General features: G+C 41.2%; 1 protein-coding gene across 1 annotated transcript; it reads left to right on the plus strand.

Annotated features, from left to right (window-relative positions):
- Positions 1-2,285: 2,285 nt before the first annotated feature.
- MSANTD2 (Myb/SANT DNA binding domain containing 2) lies at positions 2,286-21,121 on the plus strand. The gene is made up of 4 exons (XM_035139807.3): positions 2,286-2,798; positions 16,564-16,822; positions 17,712-17,772; positions 19,643-21,121. Exons 1-4 carry the CDS (start codon positions 2,286-2,288, stop codon positions 20,493-20,495), a joined length of 1,686 nt encoding a protein of 561 aa, XP_034995698.1. The 3' UTR covers positions 20,496-21,121.
- Positions 21,122-22,255: the final 1,134 nt, after the last annotated feature.

The following is a 22,255-nucleotide window of genomic DNA, read 5'->3' on the forward strand; positions in this document are numbered from 1 at the left end:
GCTCCAAAGGACAATGACAATCAGCACACTTCACAGAGAAAAAGGTACACATACTCCCATCTCTTGACATTTAACAGAAGACACTTGCAGAATTTTGCACTAACTGAAGCTCCTGAGACAGCTCATATCATCAAACCCTGAAATTTAAAAGCATCTATCTTTTTCTAAAAGAGAAAAACAATATGTGCAGTAGATATAATTGACAGTTGTTCTAGAAACTATAGCAACCTGCTTTTTGAAAACCAAGGCAAGGTCCAGGATGATATCGAAGCTGGTCACCCATCAACTATTAGCATTTTACACATACTGCTACGCATTTGCTCTCAGAAAATTGGATCCAGACATAGCCGTGCTTAAACCAACTAAAATCAATGATACCTAAGTAAACAGTGACTTACTTAAGTCCCATTGATCTTAATAGGTCTACTCTAAGTAGATGGCTACATCTGGATCTAACTCCTAGAGGCCCAGTGTGGTGCAGTGGTTAACAGCATCCCCAAACTTCGGCCCTCCAGATGTTTTGGACTATAATTCCCATCTTCCCCGACCACTGGTCCTGTTAGCTTGGAGCTTCCTGCAGCCAAACAGAAGCTGTGATTTGGTTTTCAAACGTTTTGGAAGTTGAACAGACTTCCGGAACGGATTCTGTTCAACTTCCAAGGTACAACTGTATCTGACTTTTAGAAGATATCTGAAGGCAGCCCTGTTTAGGGAAGTTTTTAATGTTTGATGTTTTATTGTGTTTTTAATATTCTGTTGGGAGCTGCCCAGAGTGGCTGGGGAGGCCTGGCTAGATGAGCGAGGTACAAGTAATTATTATTATTACTGTATTATTATTCCACTTGCACAGTGCTTAGAAAGCAGTTTTTCTTTTGTCCCACTGCTCACTACAAAATCTGAACAAACTTCAGAAAAATCATTTAGGTTTTTCCCCCCTCTCGTGAAGAAGGAAAACACCCTGAATAACTGTCTAGTTACAGTGGTACCTAGGTTCTCAAACACCTTGGTTCTTAAAAGCCAAAAACCCAGAAGTGTTCCGGGTTTTGAACATTTTTCGGAAGCCAAACATCCGATGCTGTTATAGGCTATTGTTTCTGGGGTGCCTGACCCATCAGAAGCTGCACCTTGGTTTTCGAACATTTCAGAAGTCAAACGGACTTCCAGAATGGATTAAGTTTGGCGCTTTTGTTTTTGCAGCTATTTATTTTGTGTTTTTGTTTTTGAGGCTTTTTTGGTTAATTTGTTTTTGTGACTGTGTGGAACCCAGTTTGATTGATTGTGTGACTGCGGAAATGGATAAAAGCCCCCCATCCTAACAATGACTATCGTAAGTGCAGGTAAGATTTTTATTTTTTAAATCATCTACAATACTGTAGGCACGGGTGGCGCTGTGGTCTAAACCACTGAGCCTCTTGGGCTTGCTGATCAGAAGGTTGGTGGTTCGAATCCTTGTGACGGGGTGAGCTCCCGTTGCTCGGTCCCTGCTCCTACCAACCTAGCAGTCTGAAAGCACGTCAAAGTGCAAGTAGATAAATAGGTACCACTACAGCGGGAAGGTAAGCGGCGTTTCCGTGCGCTGCTCTGGTTTGCCAGAAGCGGCTTTGTCATGCTGGGCACATGACCTGGAAGCTGTACGCCAGCTCCCTCGGCCAATAAAGCGAGATGAGCGCCGCAACCCGAGTCGTCCGCGACTGGACCTAACAGTCAGGGGTACCTTTACCTTTATCTTTTTACAGTTCGGTACATTGATTAGTGCTTTCATTTTATGGATCAACGGTCTCGTTAGATAGTAAAATTCATGTTTAATTGCTGTTTTAGAGGTTGTCTTTAAAAGTCTGGAACGGATTAATCCGTTTTGCATTAGGCTACTTTCTATCGGAAAACACTCCTTGGTTTTGGAATGGACTTAGGGAACTGATTAAGTTTGAGAACCAAGGTACCATTGTATTCACTTACTTAGAAACATGGTCCTGCTGCTCCTGAGGAGAGGAGCGCCTGAGGCGCCTCACGCGCCTTCTCTCGCCTTCATCCTCTAACAACCGTCACACACGCCCCGCCCTCGGCCCGTGCGCGCCTCCAGCCGCGGCACGCGCTGCAACGCTCTCCCTAACGCGCACGCGCACACCACCCGGCTCCCTTCTCGCTTCCCCACTCTGCCCCCCCATCACCCCCCCCACACACACCCTATTCTCCCGCTTTCCACTGTTGGCTGTCACCGCCTGGCGGAAGCCCCGCCCGCTGGGCTCCGGCCGTCACTTCCGCCCGCTCGGCTCCGCAGCTCCAATATGGCGGCGCCCTGTGGCTCCTCACAGCTCTCAGCCGCCGAGCCGCCGCTGAAGATCCCTAAGATGGAGGTGCTGTCTCCCGGCTCTCCCGGGGCCCTCAGCGACGGCAACCCCAGCCTCTCCGACCCTTCCACACCCAGCGGCGCTTCCCCGCTAGGCCCCGCCGGGCCGGGCTCCGTGGCCGCGGCTACCTCGGCGGGGACTGGGGCCGGCTCGGGGGGCGGCGGCGGCGGGGGCCGCGGCGGGGCCTCCCCGTCCGTTTCCTTTTCGCCCGGAGGCACAGCCACGGCGGCCGCCTGCCGAGGCGTGTCGTGGACGCCAGCCGAGACCAACGCGTTGATCGCCGTGTGGGGCAACGAGCGGCTCGTGGAGGCGCGGTACCAGCAGTTGGAGGGCGCCGGCACCGTGTTCGGCAGCAAGGCCCCCGGGCCCGCCATGTACGAGCGGGTCTCCCGGGCCCTGGCCGAGCTGGGCTACGAGCGGACACCGTCCCAGTGCCGCGAGCGCATCAAGGTACGGAGCGCAGCCGCTTGCCCAGCAAGTGATGCTCGAGAGAGGAGGAGGAGGCGGAGGAGGTATCTGGGCGTTCCCTGAAAAGGGTGGCTCATAGCTTGGGGACTTCTCCATGTGGTTGGCTGGCTGGCTGGCGGGCCGCTTCTTCCTTGGAAATCCCAGCGCACTTAGGTCTTGGCCGAGGAAAGAATTTGCCCTCCCTTCGGTCTTGCTTTGTAAGCCTTCGGGTTGATTCTCCAGGGACCTTTTGACAGCCAACAAAACTCATCCCCTAGTGCCCACGTTTTGGTTTTGTAATTCTCTGGTCCGTTGTGACCAACTAAATTAGCTTAAGTGCAGGGCGGGGGACAGTCCATTTATTGCTTTCTTGGTCTTATTTGGGGGTCAAGAAATCACATGCAATCAACTCTTCATTGAAAGTAGAATCCTATCCAGCAATGCAAGCAGTTGAATAAAGGTTTTTTTTGGACTCATTCCAAAAGATTTTGTAGGGTTGGCAAGGCCACAGGCTACTATTTTATCTTCTGTTTTCCTTCAAGAGCAGGATGCTCCCTTTACAAAAGAGTTCCCACGCAGAAACTTTCTGAATTATCTGCCACAGGCAGCAGGGGTCCAATGAATCACTGCTAGCAGAGCTCTAGATATGAGAAGCAAGGCTTAGAGTTGTTCTTCCAGAAGATAAAATTCCACAGCTTGAAAAATATTAGGAACTCGTTCAATTTGGACTCCTGTGTTTTCTTTACAATTTAGCAGACCAATCCCAAATTTAGGGGCAAGATCCAGAGCCTATATTGGTGGTTGTGTGCCATAATGGTGAAGAGTAGTATCCAGTGGTAGCTTTATCTATTCAAGTATATTAAATGTTTTCTAAATGACAGGTTTGAGGACTTGGCTTAGTTTTGTTCATGGTATTTGAACATTAGTTTTATTAAGGTAAAGGGACTCCTGACCGTTAGGACCAAACAACAGGAGCTCACCCCGTCACAGGGATCAGAACCGCCAACCTCCTGATCGGGATCCAAACCGCCGACCTCCTGATCGGCAAGCCCTAGGCTCTGTGGTTTAGACCACAGCACTACCCGTGTTTTATTATGCAGCATTAAAAAGGGATATAGCAGCGAATGTGTTGAAGAATGTTAGCTTTTGGAAAACAAGTGGGCAAATTCATATGGAATGCCAGTAGAACTCAAAGCAAAAATGTCTCAAGCAAGTTAAATCTCATGCAAGTCAAATCATCTCTTTCCATTTTCTGCCAGATTACAAGAGTGCATATTGTTGTTTTAAAAATGAATATTATCTATGTAATATTATATGTAATATATATTACGGTGTGTAATCTCACTGTATACAAGTTGTACATGTGGCAATAAAGTATTTCAATTCAATGTTTCTGTTTAGTTGAGTGACTTTTTAGCTGAATGGCAGCATCTTATGGAGTAAGTATTGTTGTGAGTTGGTGTGCAGAAGTAGGCTGTGCGCCTGAGTCCTTTCTAATTCCTGAATCTAACAAGGATCCAATTGCTAGAATAGCTGGAAAAGTTTTTTAGTAATGTCCTCCTAAGTGTGGGTCCTTAAGGTAACAAAGGAAGTGGCTCTGTGCCAGTGGCAAAATGGGTGGGCCCCCATCCCTCAACTGTATTAAAAAGACAAAAGCCAGAGTTGAAGGGTGTGAGCTAAAAACAGGAGGCTGCAGTCTGGGTAATACAGATTCCTAGTTTAGTGGTTGTCTTCTCCCGGAAAGTGGTATCTGACAAATCAGAGTTAATCAGCATAAAAAGCATGTAGTTTTCCTTATTTTGCAGTATGAGAATAAATGGTTCCAAATAATGAAATTTGTTAGTGACTAGAGTGAAACTTTGTTGGTTCGGTTAGTAGTTTTTTCTTATTAGCTGGGAAAGGTAGCAGGAATTAGTACAGTATAATGGCAAATTAAGTTTGCTCATATTCCCAAGTTTTCTTATTTTCCTCTTCACTCTGACTAATATTGAAGATGATGCCATTTAACTAACTTACTGTATTTTGCTTATTTTGAGTCAGTGCTGCTGAAGATAAGTTTCCTTTAATTTTAACGTGTTGATATTAATACTAATACTAAGATAAGGGCAGGGCATGACTGGATAAAAATCCAGTGCCTGGTAGATACGTATGGAAGAAAGCAATCTGTTGGGTAGCCTAGTCCCAAGCACTTTAATTTCATGTTGGAGCATCCTCTAGAGACAGCCTACCATTAAGAACTTACAAGAAAGGAAGATTTTGAAATTTTATTTTAAGCATCACAAGATTGCTGTAAGTGGGCTATTCTCATGCAAGAGTCAGAAATTGTTTAAAGCCAGTGCATGTGGTAAACATGCAAAGTTGGTTAAGCAGTTATGCCCTGCAAGGAGGAAGTACTTTCAGAATAAGTGTTTATTCAGAGCAATTATAGCAAGTTGTAGGACAGAACCATGAAGGATTAAAATGGTCGTAGGAATTAAATTACAGAGTAAACATCTAGAAGAATTACATGAAATTATGATTGGTAGGCAAGCAATAAAATCAGCCTCTAATAGCTGAAAATTTTCCAGAAGAGGAAGGTATTCATACTGTGATGGTAGGCTAATGTTTGTTTATGATATTTGTATGCCACTTAGAGGCAAGGAGGAGGAGGCAAGATAAACCTCCCTGACAGGAGGGGGGAGTTCCAAAGTCTGGGTGCAGTAACAGAAAAAGGCCCTTCTTCCTGTTGCACTCAAACAGGGTGGATTTGATTTAAATCAAACTGATTTAAATCACGATTTAAATCACGATTTAAATCACTAGTCAGTAAGGCTTGATTTAAATCATAGTTTTCTACATAAAGACTAATTCATAGAATCATAGAGTTGGAAGAGACCACAAGGGCCATCCAGTCCAACCCCCTGCCAAGCAGGAAACACCATCAAAGCATTCTTGACATATGCCTGTCAAGCCTCTGCTTAAAGACCTCCAAAGAAGGAGACTCCACCAATTCTTGCTGGTATAACTTTAATATGCAAGTAGATGAAGATTTTTAGAATAACAACTTTTCATATTAGTTTTTTATCCCCAGTTTAATAGGTTAATCATTCATATTTGGACAACTTTACTGTTGTACTTAGGAAGGAGAAAAATAATCATTACCTTAATAATAACAATTTAAATAGATTTATTCAACTGAAACAATAACATTACAGCATATGTTATTTGCTTAAACAAACATCCATGCTTGTTAACTAATTTGGCTAAACAAAAACAAAATATATATATTTTAAGAAATTTAGACTGTCAGCCCAGCCTACACATGAAAAACTTAAATACTGTCCACTCCAAACAATCAGAAAAATATTGTTTCTGTTCTATTCACTGAACTTCTTGAAACTTAGCACTGAAGGGGTTGTTTCTGTATTCATAGGTTTGTAGAACAATAGGATTAAGGTCTTTTCTCTCAACTCTGTTCATGTTATAACATTTTTGCTGTGAAGAAGAGGCATGTGATCTCTGTTGAGTCAAATTCAGTTTTGAGAACTGCTAAAGTAAACCAAGCATCTGTGATATCATCTTGTAGGCAGAGAAACTGCCCGATAATCTTACAGAAACCTCTGGAAGAGCATGACATTGTGAATGGATTAATGGAATTTATTTACCCAAAAAATTAAACATATACAACCTTATTCTACATAATTAAAAAACTAATCTTTATTTCATGATGGAATAACCTTTGGATGGTAATATATTTTCCTCAAAAAGCATTTTATTTTAAAAAAATCAATTTAAATCAAAAAAAATCGATTTAAATCAAAAAAATCCGATTTAAATAAAAAAAATCCGATTTTTTTGATTTTTTTAAAAAAATCATTGATTTTTATCCACCCTGCACTCAAACAATTTAGGTTTCAAACTGTCAAGAGAGCCTCCAGAGATGAATAGGTAGTCAGGCTCATGTGGGAAAGGTGTGTATCTAGAAGAGTATCTACCGGTAATGATATGGGCTTTCTTCTCTGTAACCTGAAGTGATGACAAGCCTTTATGACTTTAAGGCAGGAGTTTTCAGGATTGTCAATTTGAATCGATTATCTTGACTTTAGTATAACCATTACACATGAGCAATTGTTCATGCTGGCATTCATTTTGCACCTTTGTATCTTTAGCCAAGGGGGGTTGGAGGAGGTCACATGTATTTTGGCAGGTGACCTAAACCTAATATATTTATATACAGTGGTACCTTGGGTTACGAACTTAATTCATTCCGGAGGTCCGTTCTTAACCCGAAACCATTCTTAACCTGAGGCGCGCTTTCGCTAATGGGGCCTCCCGCTGCCGCCACGTGATTTCCATTCTCATCCTGGAGCAAAGTTCGCAACACGAGGTACTACTTCCAGGTTAGCGGAGTTTGTAACCCGAGGTACCACTGTACTTGCTATATTGATACAATATTATTTGGTCGCTCAAGGTATAAATGGGCTGGGCTACTCGTTAGAAGCATCTGTTCAAGGAAAGGCTTGGGTGACATATTTTTCAGGAATATATGGCCCCCATTCTGACTCACCCTCACAAGTTTACTATGCTCAGTTATTAGAACTGTCAGAATGGCCAGACATCACGCCCAATCAGATCAAGAGGCTAATTGTAAACCAACTAGCTAATAAAGCTCCAGGAGAAGACATGATCCTAATGGAGATTTATAAGATAAGACTGGATGTTTGGTCACCCATTTTTGCAAAACTGATATGATATTGACTAATCCAAAACAGGATTGCTTAATTTGATTCAGATGAAATTAAAAGTTTCCTTTCATGTTTTTAATACCATTTGCCACATTGATGCAGGCCCAATAATGCCAGCTGAAAGCTGTGTTCTCTAGGGAAGAGACTAATGTTTGATTTGTTGTATCACTGGTACCCACTATAGTTGAAGAACTTGAGTTACCAGCTGTATTAGCCAGCTTGCAGTTTACATTGTGGAAAGCATTGGATAAAGTAATTAAACTCCCTTACCCAACATTATACAGCTTCCATTCTATCTCTACAAATAGCTTACCCAGTTGTCAATATAATTTAAAGCCTGTTACATATGAATGTATACTTGCTTATACTTGCTTAACATAAGGGTCATACAGTCTTACAGAATATTGTAGGGTTGGAAGGGACCACGAAGGTCATCAACGCCCTGCAATGCAGGAAACGTTTGCCCAACTTGGAGCTTGAACTCACAACCTTGAGATTAAGAGTCTCATGCTCTACCAACTGAGCTATATGTTTTTAACAAAGGAGATAAATTCAGAAGATTCTACTTATATATGAGCAGTTATACTTCCTTTTACTTGTCTGTTATGAGTTTTAAGGCTGCAATCCTAAAAGCACTTGTTGTTTAGTCGTTTAGTCATGTCCGACTCTTCGTAACCCCATGGACCAGAGCATGCCAGGCACTTCTGTCTTCCACTGCCTCCCACAGTTTGGTCAGACTCATGTTGGTGGCTTCGAGAACACTGTCCAACCATCTCATCCTTTGTCATCCCCTTCTCCTTGTGCCATCAATCTTTCCCAACATCAGGGTCTTTTCCAGGGAGTCTTCTCATGAGGGGGTCAAAATATTGGCACCTCAGCTTCAGGATCTGTCCTTCCAGTGAGCACTCAGGGCTGATTTCCTTCAGAATGGATAGGTTTGATTTTTTTGCAGTCCATGGGACTCTCAAGAGTCTCCTCCAGCACCATAATTCAAAAGCATCAATTCTTCGGTGATCAGCACTTACCTGAGTATAAATACTATTGTACAGTACTTGATGATTCTGACTTCTGAGAAGACATGCATAGGATTGCACTGCAAATCAGTGTCTGTCTACAGTACAGGCTTTGTTGAGTAGACCTTCAGCCATTGTTTGAGATGGCACCCAATTGTTCTAAACAATTTCAACAAGAGCATCAAATGGGGCTATTAAACTATTCCTAATGTATGCAGATTTGAAATAATTATAATGTAACTGAAAAGTTCTGAGTTTCTCATGATCAGTGCTTCATTTCTTTAATGAAAGACATAGAAAGCTAATGAGTTAGATCAGTGAAATGGTTTTACATGGTACATGTATGCCTCTGCTTTTCATAAAGAAAGTGCTAAAAAGTTCTACAGAAACAAATTGATGCTGCAGAGCAAGTCAGCAGTTAATGAGCTGACACGTCTTTTTTAAAAGAAAGAAAGAGTTGATTAGCATGTATGTATAAATATTCGGGAAAGGAAGGACTTCAAAATTCTAAAGAACTCTTTCTTAATTAGAAAATGGCATGACACTATTGAAAGGAACTAAAGTTGGACGGGCTTGGATGAATAATAAGGTTCAACTTTGCTTTAAAAGCTCTCGATCGCTTTCATTCTCAAAGTGAAAATATGTTTAAATCAAGCAACATGCTTCATAACTTGTAGCAGAAATTTTCTAGCCTGGGCTACACTGGAAGTGAAAACAAGTTTGTCCTTAATGTGTTAATTTGATGTCTGCAGATATCTTGCTCCTTTTGAACAAAGCAGCATCTACTGGAATCATGAAGTACATATTGGACAGCTATTACCTATGGGGTATAAATAATAAATTATTATTATTATGTGATGAGTGGGCAGCATTAATCTAGATCTTGGGCAACTTCTTTGATGAGCCTTTGAAATGTCTGTAATATGAAAATACTCTGCTTGGCTACTTTATATAATGGTTTGCTAAGTTAATCTCCTTATCTAATACCTGATTTATTATCATCATTTGTCTTTCTGGATACATCTTTTCCCCTTTTGTCCAAAATAATGGAAGGGATTAATTTTCAAAGGAACTAGTAGTTACTCAGGTACACAAATTGGGTACTCTGGGCTTGTCTGCACACAGCAAGAGTGTTTCAGGACATGTGATTTCAGTTCCGTCTGTCTTGCAGACAGGGTGGATTTGATTTAAATCAATCTGATTTAAATCACGATTTAAATCACTAGTCACTAAGGCTTGATTTAAATCATAGTTTTCTACATAAAGACTAATTCTTGCTGGTACAACTTTAATATGCTAGTAGATGAAGATTTTTAGAATAACAACTTTTCATATTAGTTTTTTTTAATCCCCAGTTTAATAGGTTAATCATTCATACTGTATTTGGACAACTTTTCTGTTGTACTTAGGAAGGAGAAAAATAATCATTACATTAATAATAACAAATTAAATAGATTTATCCAACTGAAACAATAACATTACAGCATATGTTATTTGTTTAAACAAACATCCATGTTTGTTAACTAATTTGGCTAAACTAAAACAATATATATATATATATTTTAAGAAACTTAGACTGTCAGCCCAGCCTACACATGAAAAACTTAAATACTGTCCACTCCAAACAGAAAAATGTTGTTTCTATTCTATTCTATTCTATTCTGAACTTCTGGAAACTTAGCACTGAAGGGGTTGATTCTGTATTCATAGGTTTGTAGAACAATAGGATTAAGGTCTATTTCTCAACTCTGTTCATGTTATAACATTTTTGCTGTGAAGAAGAGGCATGTGATCTCTGCTGAGTCAAATTCAGTTTTGAGAACTGCAAAAGTAAACCAAGCATCTGTGATAATATCTTGTAGGCAGAGAAACTGCCCAATAATCTTACAAAAACCTCTGGAAGAGCATGACATTGTGAATGGATTAATGGAATTTATTTACCAAAAAAATTAAACATATACAACCTTATTCTACATAATTAAAAAAACTAATCTTTATTTCATGATGGAATAACCTTTGGATGGTAATATATTTTCCTCAAAAAGCATTTTATTAAAAAAAATCTGATTTAAATAAAAAAATCCGATTTAAATAAAAAAACCCGATTTTTTATTTTTTTTAAAAAAAACATTGATTTTTATCCACCCTGCTTGCAGATCATATGCAGATTCACTTTCTAGGACTGGCAATTATTTCTGAGTAAGCAAAAGATCACATGAATATTCTAGTAAGAATTGAACTGAACCAAACTGGCATCAAACATGGTTGCTCATATGGTTTGCAACTTTCTATTTGTGCCTTTGTCTAGGTCAGGGTTGGCCAACTTCCAAGAGACTGTGATCTACTTTCAGATTTAAAATCTGGCGGTGATCTACCCCCATTTTGGGGGGTTCAGCTCAAAGTTGTTGAGCTTTTTTAGGGAGAAAGAAAGGGGGGTGACCAGATTTGGTAACCTTTTGGGGGGGAGCACTGACCAAATACTTTTCTTATGGGGGACAACAGAAACCTTTAGAGATTTCTTGGGAGAGAGTTGCATAAAAGCACTCACAAAACTGTACGCCGCACAAACTCCTTTGTCATTTTTAAATATGAAAATGCAGATTCACACAAATAAGTAGAACCAAAACATGAGTGTAAAATTTCACTGCATCTTCTCAAATTTGGAAATTTCTGTCTGGGCACAAACTTCCAAAATGATTCTTCTTCTGCACGGGCCCTCAGAAAAATGTCATTTTTCAGAGTTAATATCTTATTTTCAAAGATATTTTCCACAATGAGTAATTTGTACTGATAAAAGGTAAAGGTAAAGGGACCCCTGACCATTAGGTCCAGTCATGACCGACTCTGGGGTTGCGCGCTCATCTCGCATTATTGGCCGAGGGAGCCGGCGTATAGCTTCCAGGTCATGTGGCCAGCATGACAAAGCCGCTTCTGGCAAACCAGAGCAGCACATGGAAACGCCGTTTACCTTCCCGCTGTAGCGGTTCCTATTTATCTACTTGCATTTTGACGTGCTTTCGAACTGCTAGGTTGGCAGGAGCTGGGACCAAGCAACGGGAGCTCACCCCGTCACAGGGATTCGAACCGCCGACCTTCTGATCAGCAAGCCCTAGGCTCAGTGGTTTAACCACAGCGCCACCATCAGTACACAATTTGTACTGATAGTGACAGCAATTTTTTAAATGTCCAAATCAGATTTGAATGGAAATGACATGTACTCTACAATTAATTCAATTTTTTGGAAGTCGCCAAATCTTTTTTCTAACTCCAGAATAACAGAACCAGTTTCAGCCACATACTTCTCTGTTTGAAAAACAAAGTCAGGATTTGTTCCCCAGATGGTCCTGCATATTAGGAAAGTGATCAAAAATTTTGATTGTAAGGTCAGCCATCATTAGCTTAAATTTTGTTTTGTAGGATGAAACTATTTTAATCATGTCGCCAATGCATTTACCTTTACCTTGTAGCTCAAGGTTCATATCACTAAGTTTTCCTGTGAAATCAGGAAGGAAAGCCAGATCAAACAACCACTCATCATCTTTTTTAAGGGGGGGACCCCAAAGTTGTTGACTTTTTAAGGAAAGGTTCCCCAGAGTTGTTGACCTTTTTTTAGGGAGCTGACACCACACTTACACATTATCTGCTGCTTGGGAAAAGAAAACCTCAATATTTAAGTAACATAGAATGTCTACCCTTTGAGTAGTGATTTAAAAAAGGAAGAAACAGAAGATACAACATATACATGCAGTTTATTCTATCTCATTTTCTGAACTACTGTCATCATTTTCCATTTTCTCTTCCTCTTCCTTTTTGTCATTTTCCTCATGGACTTCTAAAAAACTGCCATCATTTTCCATTTTCTCTTCCTCTTCCTTTTTGTCATTTTCCTCATGGACTTCTAAAAAACTGCTTTGGAGGAAAATGGGGAAAAAACTGTTTATCCTCCCATTTTTCCGGGTTTTCCCCCCAGGTCCTCATACACGGTAGGCCCTGTCCTAAGAGCTGCATTTTATAGTACTCACTTTATAGGTACTCACTTTAGTGTTTTAAGCCCCAAATAACTTAGGCCTCACATAGCTGAAAGACCTCACAGGGTGCCCCTAACTGTTGTTTGGTGGTGGTGGTGAGCTGGGAGGTAGTTTATTCCCATGAAAGCAAATGTGCTGACGTGTGGGGCTGGTATATACCAGGTTTCCCTGCCCCTTTGAGCCACTGGGAGCCAGCTAGGGGCACCCATCTCTCTCTCTCTCTTTCTCCCCCCCCCCCCCCCCACAGCTGGGAGCCAGCTAGGAGCGTCTCTCTCTCTCTCTCTCTCTGGCTCCCAGTGGCTCAAAGAGACAGGGACAGGGGGGAAATCCCTCTGTGAGTCGGGGCTCCCGCTTTCCTCCAGCTACTCACTCAGGCCCTGTTACGTCCTGAGGAAAGCAGAGCCATCCCACACACACACACAAACTCACACACACCCCTCCCTCTCTGCCGGCATGAGGGAGGAGGAGCCGGGGGGGCTCTAGGCAGGCAAGAGGGACAGGGAGCAATCCAGCCATTCTGTGCAACGCACTAACACAGTCACACACATACTGGTAAGCTCTGTATTGGAAAGAGGGAAGGAGTTCTCCCTGCAATTACCCATGGTTATTGAGCTTTTTTGTGGGGGAGAGACAAAAGTTCTTGAGGTTTTTTTTAGGGGGAGAGCTCTTTCTTTTAGGCTGGCGATCACTAAGGAACCCACAATCTACCTGGGATCTACCAGAAACGTCCTGGGGATCTACCGGTAGATCACGATCTACCTGTTGGCCATGCCTGGTCTAGGTGAATCAATTTTGAAGGTGGAACAGCTAGTTGGGTAGGGTAGGGTAGGGTAGGGTAGGGTAGGGTAGGGTAGGGTAGGAGGCGGCAAAGGGTAGAATAAGCTGGGGGGGGGCACTTAATTCTGACTTGTGCTTTTGTGCTCTCTGTTTTCTTTTAATTTGCCCAGCGACTCAGCCAAACAATGATTAGTGGCAGGCAAATATACTCTGTTTTATTTTTTATTATAATTACATATAGAATACATGAAGTCAGTTTAACATTGAGTCAAACTAGCAATGCTGCCCACATGTTATCAACGGATGTCACCATGATGTTGGGGGACTTAACTTCAAAGGAAAGACTTGGGAACACACACTTAGTGTGCCTTCTCAAATCTTTCTGTTCTTCCTTTTGCAGGCCTCACTTTAATCAAACTGTCTCTGCAGAGGAAGATGGCATGAACAGCTTGCATTAGGGATCATCTCCAATAAGGAATTCCCAAGCGAAACCAACCTCTGCCCACAGTAAGGCTCACATTTGATGCCAAATTTAAAATGTGCCAAGAAGCAAATAGGAGCACACTGTAACCCTCTTGGGTTGTTCTTTGGCAGTCTCAGTTTTAGGGTTGCCATATTTTGAAGAGCAAAAAAGAGGACCCATTTGCAGACTTCTACTTTTAACTATGGATCGCTATTATGACTCTTACCCTGGAAAAAGAGGGCATATGGCAACCCTAATAACATTTCGAGATTCCCAGATGTCTGGGAATCTCCCACCCTTATCTTCTCTCTCTCTCTCTCTCTCTCCTGTGTGTGTGTGTGTGTGTGTGTGTGGAAATGAGTACTGATATTTTCAGCGCTTTTGAAGGGAAATGTTGCATGTCCTGAGCAGAGTAGTATGTTTTATCCATGGCAAGGGAATCTGTGGTCTGTGGCCTTTTAGAGCAAAGGATTCACACAGCATAAGCAGAACATTTTGCTCTTGTCAGATTTAAGCTCTGTCTGTTGGCAATATAGGCAAGGCCTACCTCCAAATGATGCAGCCACGTGGCCTGCACATCAGTGGAACTACAAATCAGTATGTGTGCAGCTAGGCTCACATGGTGCACACACCAGTAGTACACCTGTTTCCCTTGCTCTGGGTTTTAGTAGGTAGGCTGTGTTAAAATAGTTTTGAATGCTCAGTAGGATTGCTGCTAGTCAGGATCCTTTTTTAGTACTGAAACAAGCAGTGAGAAAATACCTGGAAATGCTAAATTGAGCCCCAAATATTTGAAGTAGTGTTTGTGAATGCTAGGACTCCCAAAAGACCTCAGTAGATCATATTAAGACTTCTTGGCTAATTGTGCTAGATGAAATGTTTGTTTTAGCTTGGCATTTAATAAAAGCGTTTATTATCTCTAATGAACTCGTATTAGTGTCTCCTGTAATACTCTGCTGCTTAGCTAGAGAATCAACTCATTGTCACACAGTTAAGCAACTGTATAGGGATTTTAGTCGGTTTAGTTCTGTTGACTTCCCAATGGGATTAAGTATTGAAACAATTCCCCCACACCTGTAAGCGGATTGTGAAACTTGCTGGAAAATATCAGAAAAGTGTACAAAAGCACTAAACATGTTCCCTGCAGAAGGCTAGAAACACTTCAAATATATTTAGCCTTTTTCCTTTCTAAAAGAAAGAGAAAATGTTCTCCCTGTCTTTTTCTCCCTGTCTTCACATCTCCAAAGTTAGCAGTATGAAATTAACTAACATTAAGAAACTAACCATTCTTAGGACCAGTATGGTGTGTTAAGCAGCTCGTTTTGTGTGTCATCAAAGGGCAATATATTGTTAGTTGCATTATATTCCGAGGAGGAGAAGGTGCTTGTGGGATTTTCTATATTGAGTGTCCTTGGGTACTCTGTCCCTTGAGATAGGCGGGGGAGCGCAATTTGCTGCTCTGCTTTAAGCAGCAAAATAACATGATTTCAGCTCCTGGGATTCCAAATATGCATTAGGGCACTGATTAACTCTTCTCTGCATGATTAAGAAATGAGCAGCAGCATTGTCACTGGGGCGATAGGAGAAGCTGGCAAAGTTACACTTTATAAGAATAAAAATCCAAAGTGGTTGGGGGTGACAAGAGTGTATTACGGTGCTTTGAGTTACTGAATTTCTTCAAATCCTTACAGCTTTTGCCCTTCCTATTTTATTTTTTTCTGTCAATGGAGCATACTTGCTCTTGCAAACAGGGTGCCCTGTGATGCGGTGTGTGGTCAGTATTCTGCCTATAGCCCGCTCTTTACATCAGACTGTGTTAATAGGTACAGATTTAAGGTTTTCCAAAGAACAGGTGTTGTATGCAGTTGGAAATCAGGAAGGAAGACGCGGAAGGAAGTATTTGTAAAGCTTTATGCTTGCTGCTGCTGTGTAATGCATACTGCTTGCAGCCAAAGCGTAAGAATGAAAGAGGCCAAAACCTGATTGAAGCTTGGTGTCTAAGATGCTTCAGAATCTAGAGCAGACTGTTGGGTTTAATGTTTTATTATTAGACCTGACCATCGTAGTACTGTGTGTTATGATATTTGAGCGTGGGAATTCAGAGTATTATTGATTTCACTTCTTTTAAATTTCAGCAGCTTCCCAAGAGACAGAGTGAGTTAGTAAGGATGCAAAATATGTAAGTAATATATTTTACTAGCTAAAGAGTTTAGGCCAACATTTTTTTAAAACTTCTTAAATGTTTCCTTTTTGGAGTAAGGGATGATCCAACTGTCTGCTTTTGGTGACTCCTGTTTCTCTTTCTTTCTTTCTCCCTTCCCTTAATCTTCTCCAAACTATGGGCACAACAGTAGCTGTTCTTTCTCCTCCCTTTGTAAAGGTGTACATATTATGGGCTTGTTGGTATCTTACTGGGATTTAGTTCTTCATAATATAGCAAGTTTGGGGGCTAAGAAGGGAAAGCCGTTGGTAGTTGACAAGAACCAGTAAAAACTGATGTCTTAAAACGATGATCACTTAGATGTGCTGTGCTCTTGAGGCAAATATACAAATGAAAGTGCTGTATGCTGGAAACTTTAAATGGCTGCAAGAGTTCAACCTGGCTTTAAAGCTACTTGGTAGCATCCTGTTTTGGTTAAAAATAGTAAAATATATATGGTAGAGCTTTGCTCAGCCAAAGTTAGAAATTAAATAAAATTGTGTAGCTTATTTAGAAGTCTTGGTAAGCTAGTTTACACTGACCAGGTGCCTTCTGTCTTTCAGACTCTTCGCAGGTGTTACAGCCGGGTAAAAGAGCATGGCGTTGGGAAAAGGAAAAGCAGTTACACCTTTGAACAGCTGGAGCAGGTGTTTGGTCAAGGAGGATGGGACTCTCAACCCTGCCAGCCTGTGCTTATCAACAGCAGTGGCCTATACCAAGAGTTGGAGTCAGACGGCAGCACTATGGAGGAATATTCGCAGGATGAATGGGGGAACCACAGTCAGGACCTTCATTGCTACCAGTCAGGAGACCAAGAGTTAGGTATGAAATACTACTCTTCATCATTGCTAACTATAATTCTGCTGTTGCCATTTATGCTGCTTGTTGCCATTGTGTATCTTGATGAAGAGGTTTAAATCATCTCATTATAAATAAGGGAAATGGAATGCACAGGGAAGGACTGCTGTACTTCTTTGGCCAGTTTGGTTCATTCTGTCTCCCTCTCTCTGCCTTTGTAGGCTTAACAAAGGCTTCCTCAAACTCAGCCCTCCAGATGTTTTGAAACTACGATTTCCATCGTCCCTGACCACTGGTCCTGCTAGCTAGGGATCATGGGAGTTGTAGGCCAAAAACATCTGAAGGGCCGAGTTTGAGGAAGCCTGGCTTAACACTTGCTTCCATACTGGCCACTGCACCCACAAGCTCTCAAGAACACCCACCCACCCCCATTTCTATAAAATAGCTCACGCATGAGAAACAAAAGTTACAGAGTTTGAGAGTTTCAAACAGTGCATTTAGATATTGCAAGTTTCCCTATGTTTTGCTGATTGTTATTTTCCTTCTAGTTATGGATGCATGTGGGTGTTTTTACAGAAATGTTTTTTTTCTGTTTGATATTACTTGAAATGAGAATTGGTGGTACACAGGAAATCTACGGTAAATCAGATGCAAAGGTTTGTTATATGCAATCTTCAAATATAAGTAGGGCAGAATTGCCTTATGTAAATATTCAATAAAGTGACCTTCTGGCTTGATTCTTGGTATTATTCTTAAGAAGAGTGTGGTTCTCTAATCTGTACATAATGCTGAATAAATCTAACTTTTATTGCACTTTTAAGTGCTACTTAAATGTATGTCAGGACATTCAAATTCAAAAAGTAGCAAGTTTTTGTTTTTGTTTTTAACAATTATTTGTAACCCAATCTTTCAGATGAAATGCCTGCTATGAAGAAATCATTGAAGATAAAACAGGAATCTTCTGAAGGATCCCAGTGAGTAATTTATGAGTGTCCTAACTGGGAATCTCTTACAGTAGTTGATTTTAGAAGGAGGGCATCTAAAACTATAAAGTTCTTCAAGCTTTCTCTGTTCAGAACTCATTCGTATAAAATGGGTCTTTAACCTCTGTAACACATACAGACCATCAGCTGTGTGTATGTTGTCCACTGAAATCCAAACACTGGTCTATGTAATGTTCTTACTTTAAATTTGTATCTCCCACCCCATTTTATTTCTCAAGCTCAGATAGGTGATGGAGAGTCAAGTTGACATTCACCAAATTATTTGTTTGGTAATGATACTCCTATCCTGTCCAGTTCAAAATTTGAGCCACTCAAGGTAGCTAACCCAAATTAAAAATGCAGTTATAACAGTTCTTTGTTTGGTAACTGTGAGAACATGAAACTGGACGGGCCATTGGCCTGATCCAGCAAGCTGTTATACCTTATATTAGAATAAAAGCAAACAGGCTACAGATAAAAATTGACAGGAGGAGGGAACCAGCAGAATTGACTAACATTCAGGTTTCTCTCTGTCTCTGTTGCACACCCCCACCCGTCTCTCTCTGACACACAAAACCCATTCAGGTAGAAATAGAATGTCATTTGGGCCAATCGTATCTTCTGAGGCAGGGAATTTTTGAAAACTGATTGCTCACAACTGGGAGAGGTTCCATGCAGTCACAGCAATAGCCCTTCAAATGGGAGAGGGACACACAAGCAGAATTATCCAGATAACTTCATTGGGCATGCAGGATTGTACAATAAGAGAAGATCCTTTAGGTATTCTGGTCTCAATCCATTAAAGGTAATAGCCAGCACTTGAATTGCACCCACGCTACTGCAAAGTCTTGCTTGGAAGGAATAATCTTCTGGAAATATTAAAAAGAGATTATGAAAAGAGCATATTTTTGTGTTGTGCACAGTCCTGGCTTCCAAAATCTGCTTGTTCCCTAGGAAGACGACATGTGCAACCCTGTTTTTCCAGGGTGACTCCAGACCACCTTTTATTATCTAACTGGCAGTTTGTAGGATTGTGTCGTTGTGTGTGATTGACTGTGTTGAATGCAGCTACTTGGAAAATCCTGTTTGCCAGACACAATAGTCTTCATATGGGTGGGTTTATCAGGCAGCGCACAGCCATTTAAATCAGCAGTACACCAGTTACATGTGTCCCCACACCAAAGAGGGTAACTACTAGTTAAGTCTCAGTACACCTTTGAAATAATTTGGTGAAGAAGCTGCTGAATAAGCTAAGATAATTGTACTTGTAACAAACTTTTGGAGAGATGTTAGATCCCTATGTGGGACTCAAACCCATGACCATGAGATGAAGAGTCTGATGCTCTACCAACTGAGCTATCTAGAGATCAAACCTGGGACTTTCTGCATGCCCTGCCTCTGAGCTTTCTTTGAATTATGCTAGATAACGCTAGGACCATTTTAAATGGTGCATTTAGAATTATTGTGGTGATTAAGGCACCACCCCAGTTCTCCACAGTGGATAAGCTTTACTGGCCAGAAAATGCCTTTGGAGCAAGCCGGTCAGGTTAGTAAGATCCAGGGCAACATTTTTAATTTCTGTAGCTACTTAATGTGTTTACAGTGCCAGATGTTCTTGCATATGAAAGATGGTGTTTAAAATTTATACCTCTTCTTGTGCTCTTCTAAACTAATGTTACCAGATTTTTTTTTTTCAATGAATCCAGAGACACTTTTCAACTTCAATGGATTTTGTATGGGGATTGATTTGTAAATCCGGGGACTGTCCCTGGGAAACAGGGACGTCTTGTAACCTTATTCTAAACCCCTTGTTTGCCTGCCTTAAACCTTACACTTTGTCTTTTTTCCCTTTCTTTTTAAGGAAGCGTGATATGATGCAGAATATTGTACAGATCTTGGAATCCGTCCAGTTAAAATGGGAATTATTTCAGAGCTGGACAGACTTCTCTAGGCTGCATCTTTCTAACAAACTGGCCATTTTTGGCATTGGCTACAACACACGGTGGAAGGAGGATATCCGCTACCACTATGCGGAGATTAGTTCCCAAGTCCCCCTTGGCAAGCGGCTCCGGGAATATTTCAACTCGGAGAAACCAGAGGGCAGGATCATAATGACCAGGGTACAGAAAATGAACTGGAAGAACGTTTACTACAAATTCCTAGAGATCACTATTAGCGAAGCCAGGTGCCTAGAGCTGCACATGGAGATTGACTGGATTCCTATTGCTCACTCTAAGCCAACAGGTGGAAATATTGTGCAGTATTTATTACCTGGGGGTATTCCTAAGAGCCCTGGTCTGTATGCCATTGGTTATGAAGATTGTCACGAGAAACTACAGTCTCCTGATCATGAGGGCATCAGCCAAGACCCTGAAAATGAGACACTGGGGGAAGCAGATATGCCCCTGTCACAAGCATCGCTCAAAGTCGAGATGGAATCCACCCGAATAATATATTGTTACCTTGGTATTGCCGAGGTCAGAACTCTTCAGCAGTGCTTGTTCTTACATTTTCAAGCAAACACCAAAACCTTCAGCAAAGAGTGGGTTGGAATCAATGGCTTTTTATCTCAAAACTGCATTGTAGACCCGGGAATTTCTCCCAAGTCCATCTACATCAAATTTGTAGAAGTGGAGAGGGACTTCCTTTCTGCTGGCTCTTTGGTAGAGTGTCTGGAAAAAGCCATTGGATACCCCTTGAAATTTAACAACTGAATTTCGTCCTTCATAAGGATTGCAGGTTTGACTCTTCCGTGGCATTGGGGCGTCTTACAGAATCTTGCAGTACAGGACTGGGCGAAATAAGCCTTCCTGAATGAACTTGAACAAAAAAAGACACTTGCAATTGATTTTACAAAATGTGTATCCCAAGTCAGTAAAATATACAGCTTACTTGCCTTGGGCCAGTTAGCTGGTTTTGTAAAGAGAAGACTCTGAAAGGGAGCCTGTAAATACAATGACTGTTGGTACATTCCATGTTGGACAAACGTACACTTTGCGTTTCATATGAAAAAGCTGTTTTCCACAATGTCTCATTTTTACACATCTTGTCTCGATAAGTGTTATTACAATTATGTAATAAATAAGCAATAGATAATGGCAAGTTTAAATTTGGAGTCACTTGAGACTGTTTTTCAGTGCCACCCTTTGCTCCTCTTGTATATAATTTAGCATTTCACTTTTTTCACCCATCAAGTGTTTTTTACTATTTCCAACCAGTGTTGCCTGCAAAAACTTCTGTTTCTGTGATGTATCCCACTTTACTAGTAGTGTTGCCATATCAGCTTTTTTTGTTATTTTATTTTTTTACATTAAAGTAATCCCTGGCATTTTTAAACAAATTTAGTTCGCCTCTTTATGTGGCAGTGAAAGTAACTCAACTGCTGGGATGCATTTTGCCATACCGTGTTTTTATCAAATACAATCAAAGCTGTGAGAAGGGGGTGGGAGGTGGGGAGGGGAAAGTTATGGACCAGGGGGAGTAAGCCTTTTTAATGCCTCATCAAAATGTGACTATATAATCCCCATTACACTGCTGGCAAGTTCCGGCTTTTTAAAAGTTCTTTTTTAAAAAACCTCATTGATCAGTGGAAGTTGTGGCATACAATGAATGTGTCAGTCCAAATAAAAACAAACAAACGTGAGTTTTCAGAAATGTGTTTCTTACTCAGTGGTGTCTCCCTGGACGTAGAAAGGATCTTCACAGTTATTTATGCTCGTCAGCTCTCACACCTGGCATAAAGCAAGAATGCCTGTACTTTCAGAAGGTAAGGATGTAAATACCTTTGGTAGGAATGTCTGTGGGTTCAAGGTACCATCACTGTGTTTCGAAAAACAAACTGAGCTTGTAAGTTACAAAGCGTTAGAGCTTGGTTCACAATTGCCCTTTATTCTTGAATTACGGGTCTGTGGAAATTTGTGGTAACTTCTAACAGAGAGGTGCAGGAACTGGTTGGCATTATAAAATACCGCTTTTTAAAAGCACATGTAGACATATAACATTTTTCTAGTATCAACAGTGAGTGGGATCAGCATGGAGGATGAAATCTTGCACTTTTCTGGGGTTGTACGTAGCCAGAATTTCAAATCAAGTTTTCTTCTGAGTTGTGTTGGCACTTAGTACAAGTACATCACCTCTCTTTAATAGGAAGACATTCTCCATTACTGAGGTATAGGATACCTGAACACTCCAGACCTGGAAAGAGAGGCACACTTCTTCCTCACCTGCGAATGAAATCACAACTCTGTCTTCCTGCTTTATTCCTCTACCCAACAGACTGGAGAAATTAATTTTGGGGGTAAGTTTCCTGTTGGACTGTCACATAGATAAGACCAAGTGTTTCATTCCTACCTATCGTACTTTTCTGTGTATAAGACGTCCCCATGTATAAGACACAAGGGCCCTTGTGCTAGCAGACAGAGAAGGTTGACCCTGCAAGTAAGTGTAAAATTGATGCAACGTGGTACACACACAT

Source organism: Zootoca vivipara, chromosome 14, assembly GCF_965207765.1.
Source record: "Zootoca vivipara chromosome 14, rZooViv2.hap1.1, whole genome shotgun sequence".
NCBI lineage: Eukaryota > Metazoa > Chordata > Lepidosauria > Squamata > Lacertidae > Zootoca > Zootoca vivipara.

Excerpts from the sequence above, each read along its gene's own strand:
- MSANTD2 (XM_035139807.3), top strand. The coding sequence starts at position 2,286 with ATGGCGGCGCCCTGTGGCTCCTCACAGCTCTCAGCCGCCGAGCCGCCG. Across the intron at positions 2,799-16,563 it reads AGTGCCGCGAGCGCATCAAG|ACTCTTCGCAGGTGTTACAG; the intron begins GTACGGAGCGCA and ends TCTGTCTTTCAG. Across the intron at positions 17,773-19,642 it reads GAATCTTCTGAAGGATCCCA|GAAGCGTGATATGATGCAGA; the intron begins GTGAGTAATTTA and ends TTTCTTTTTAAG.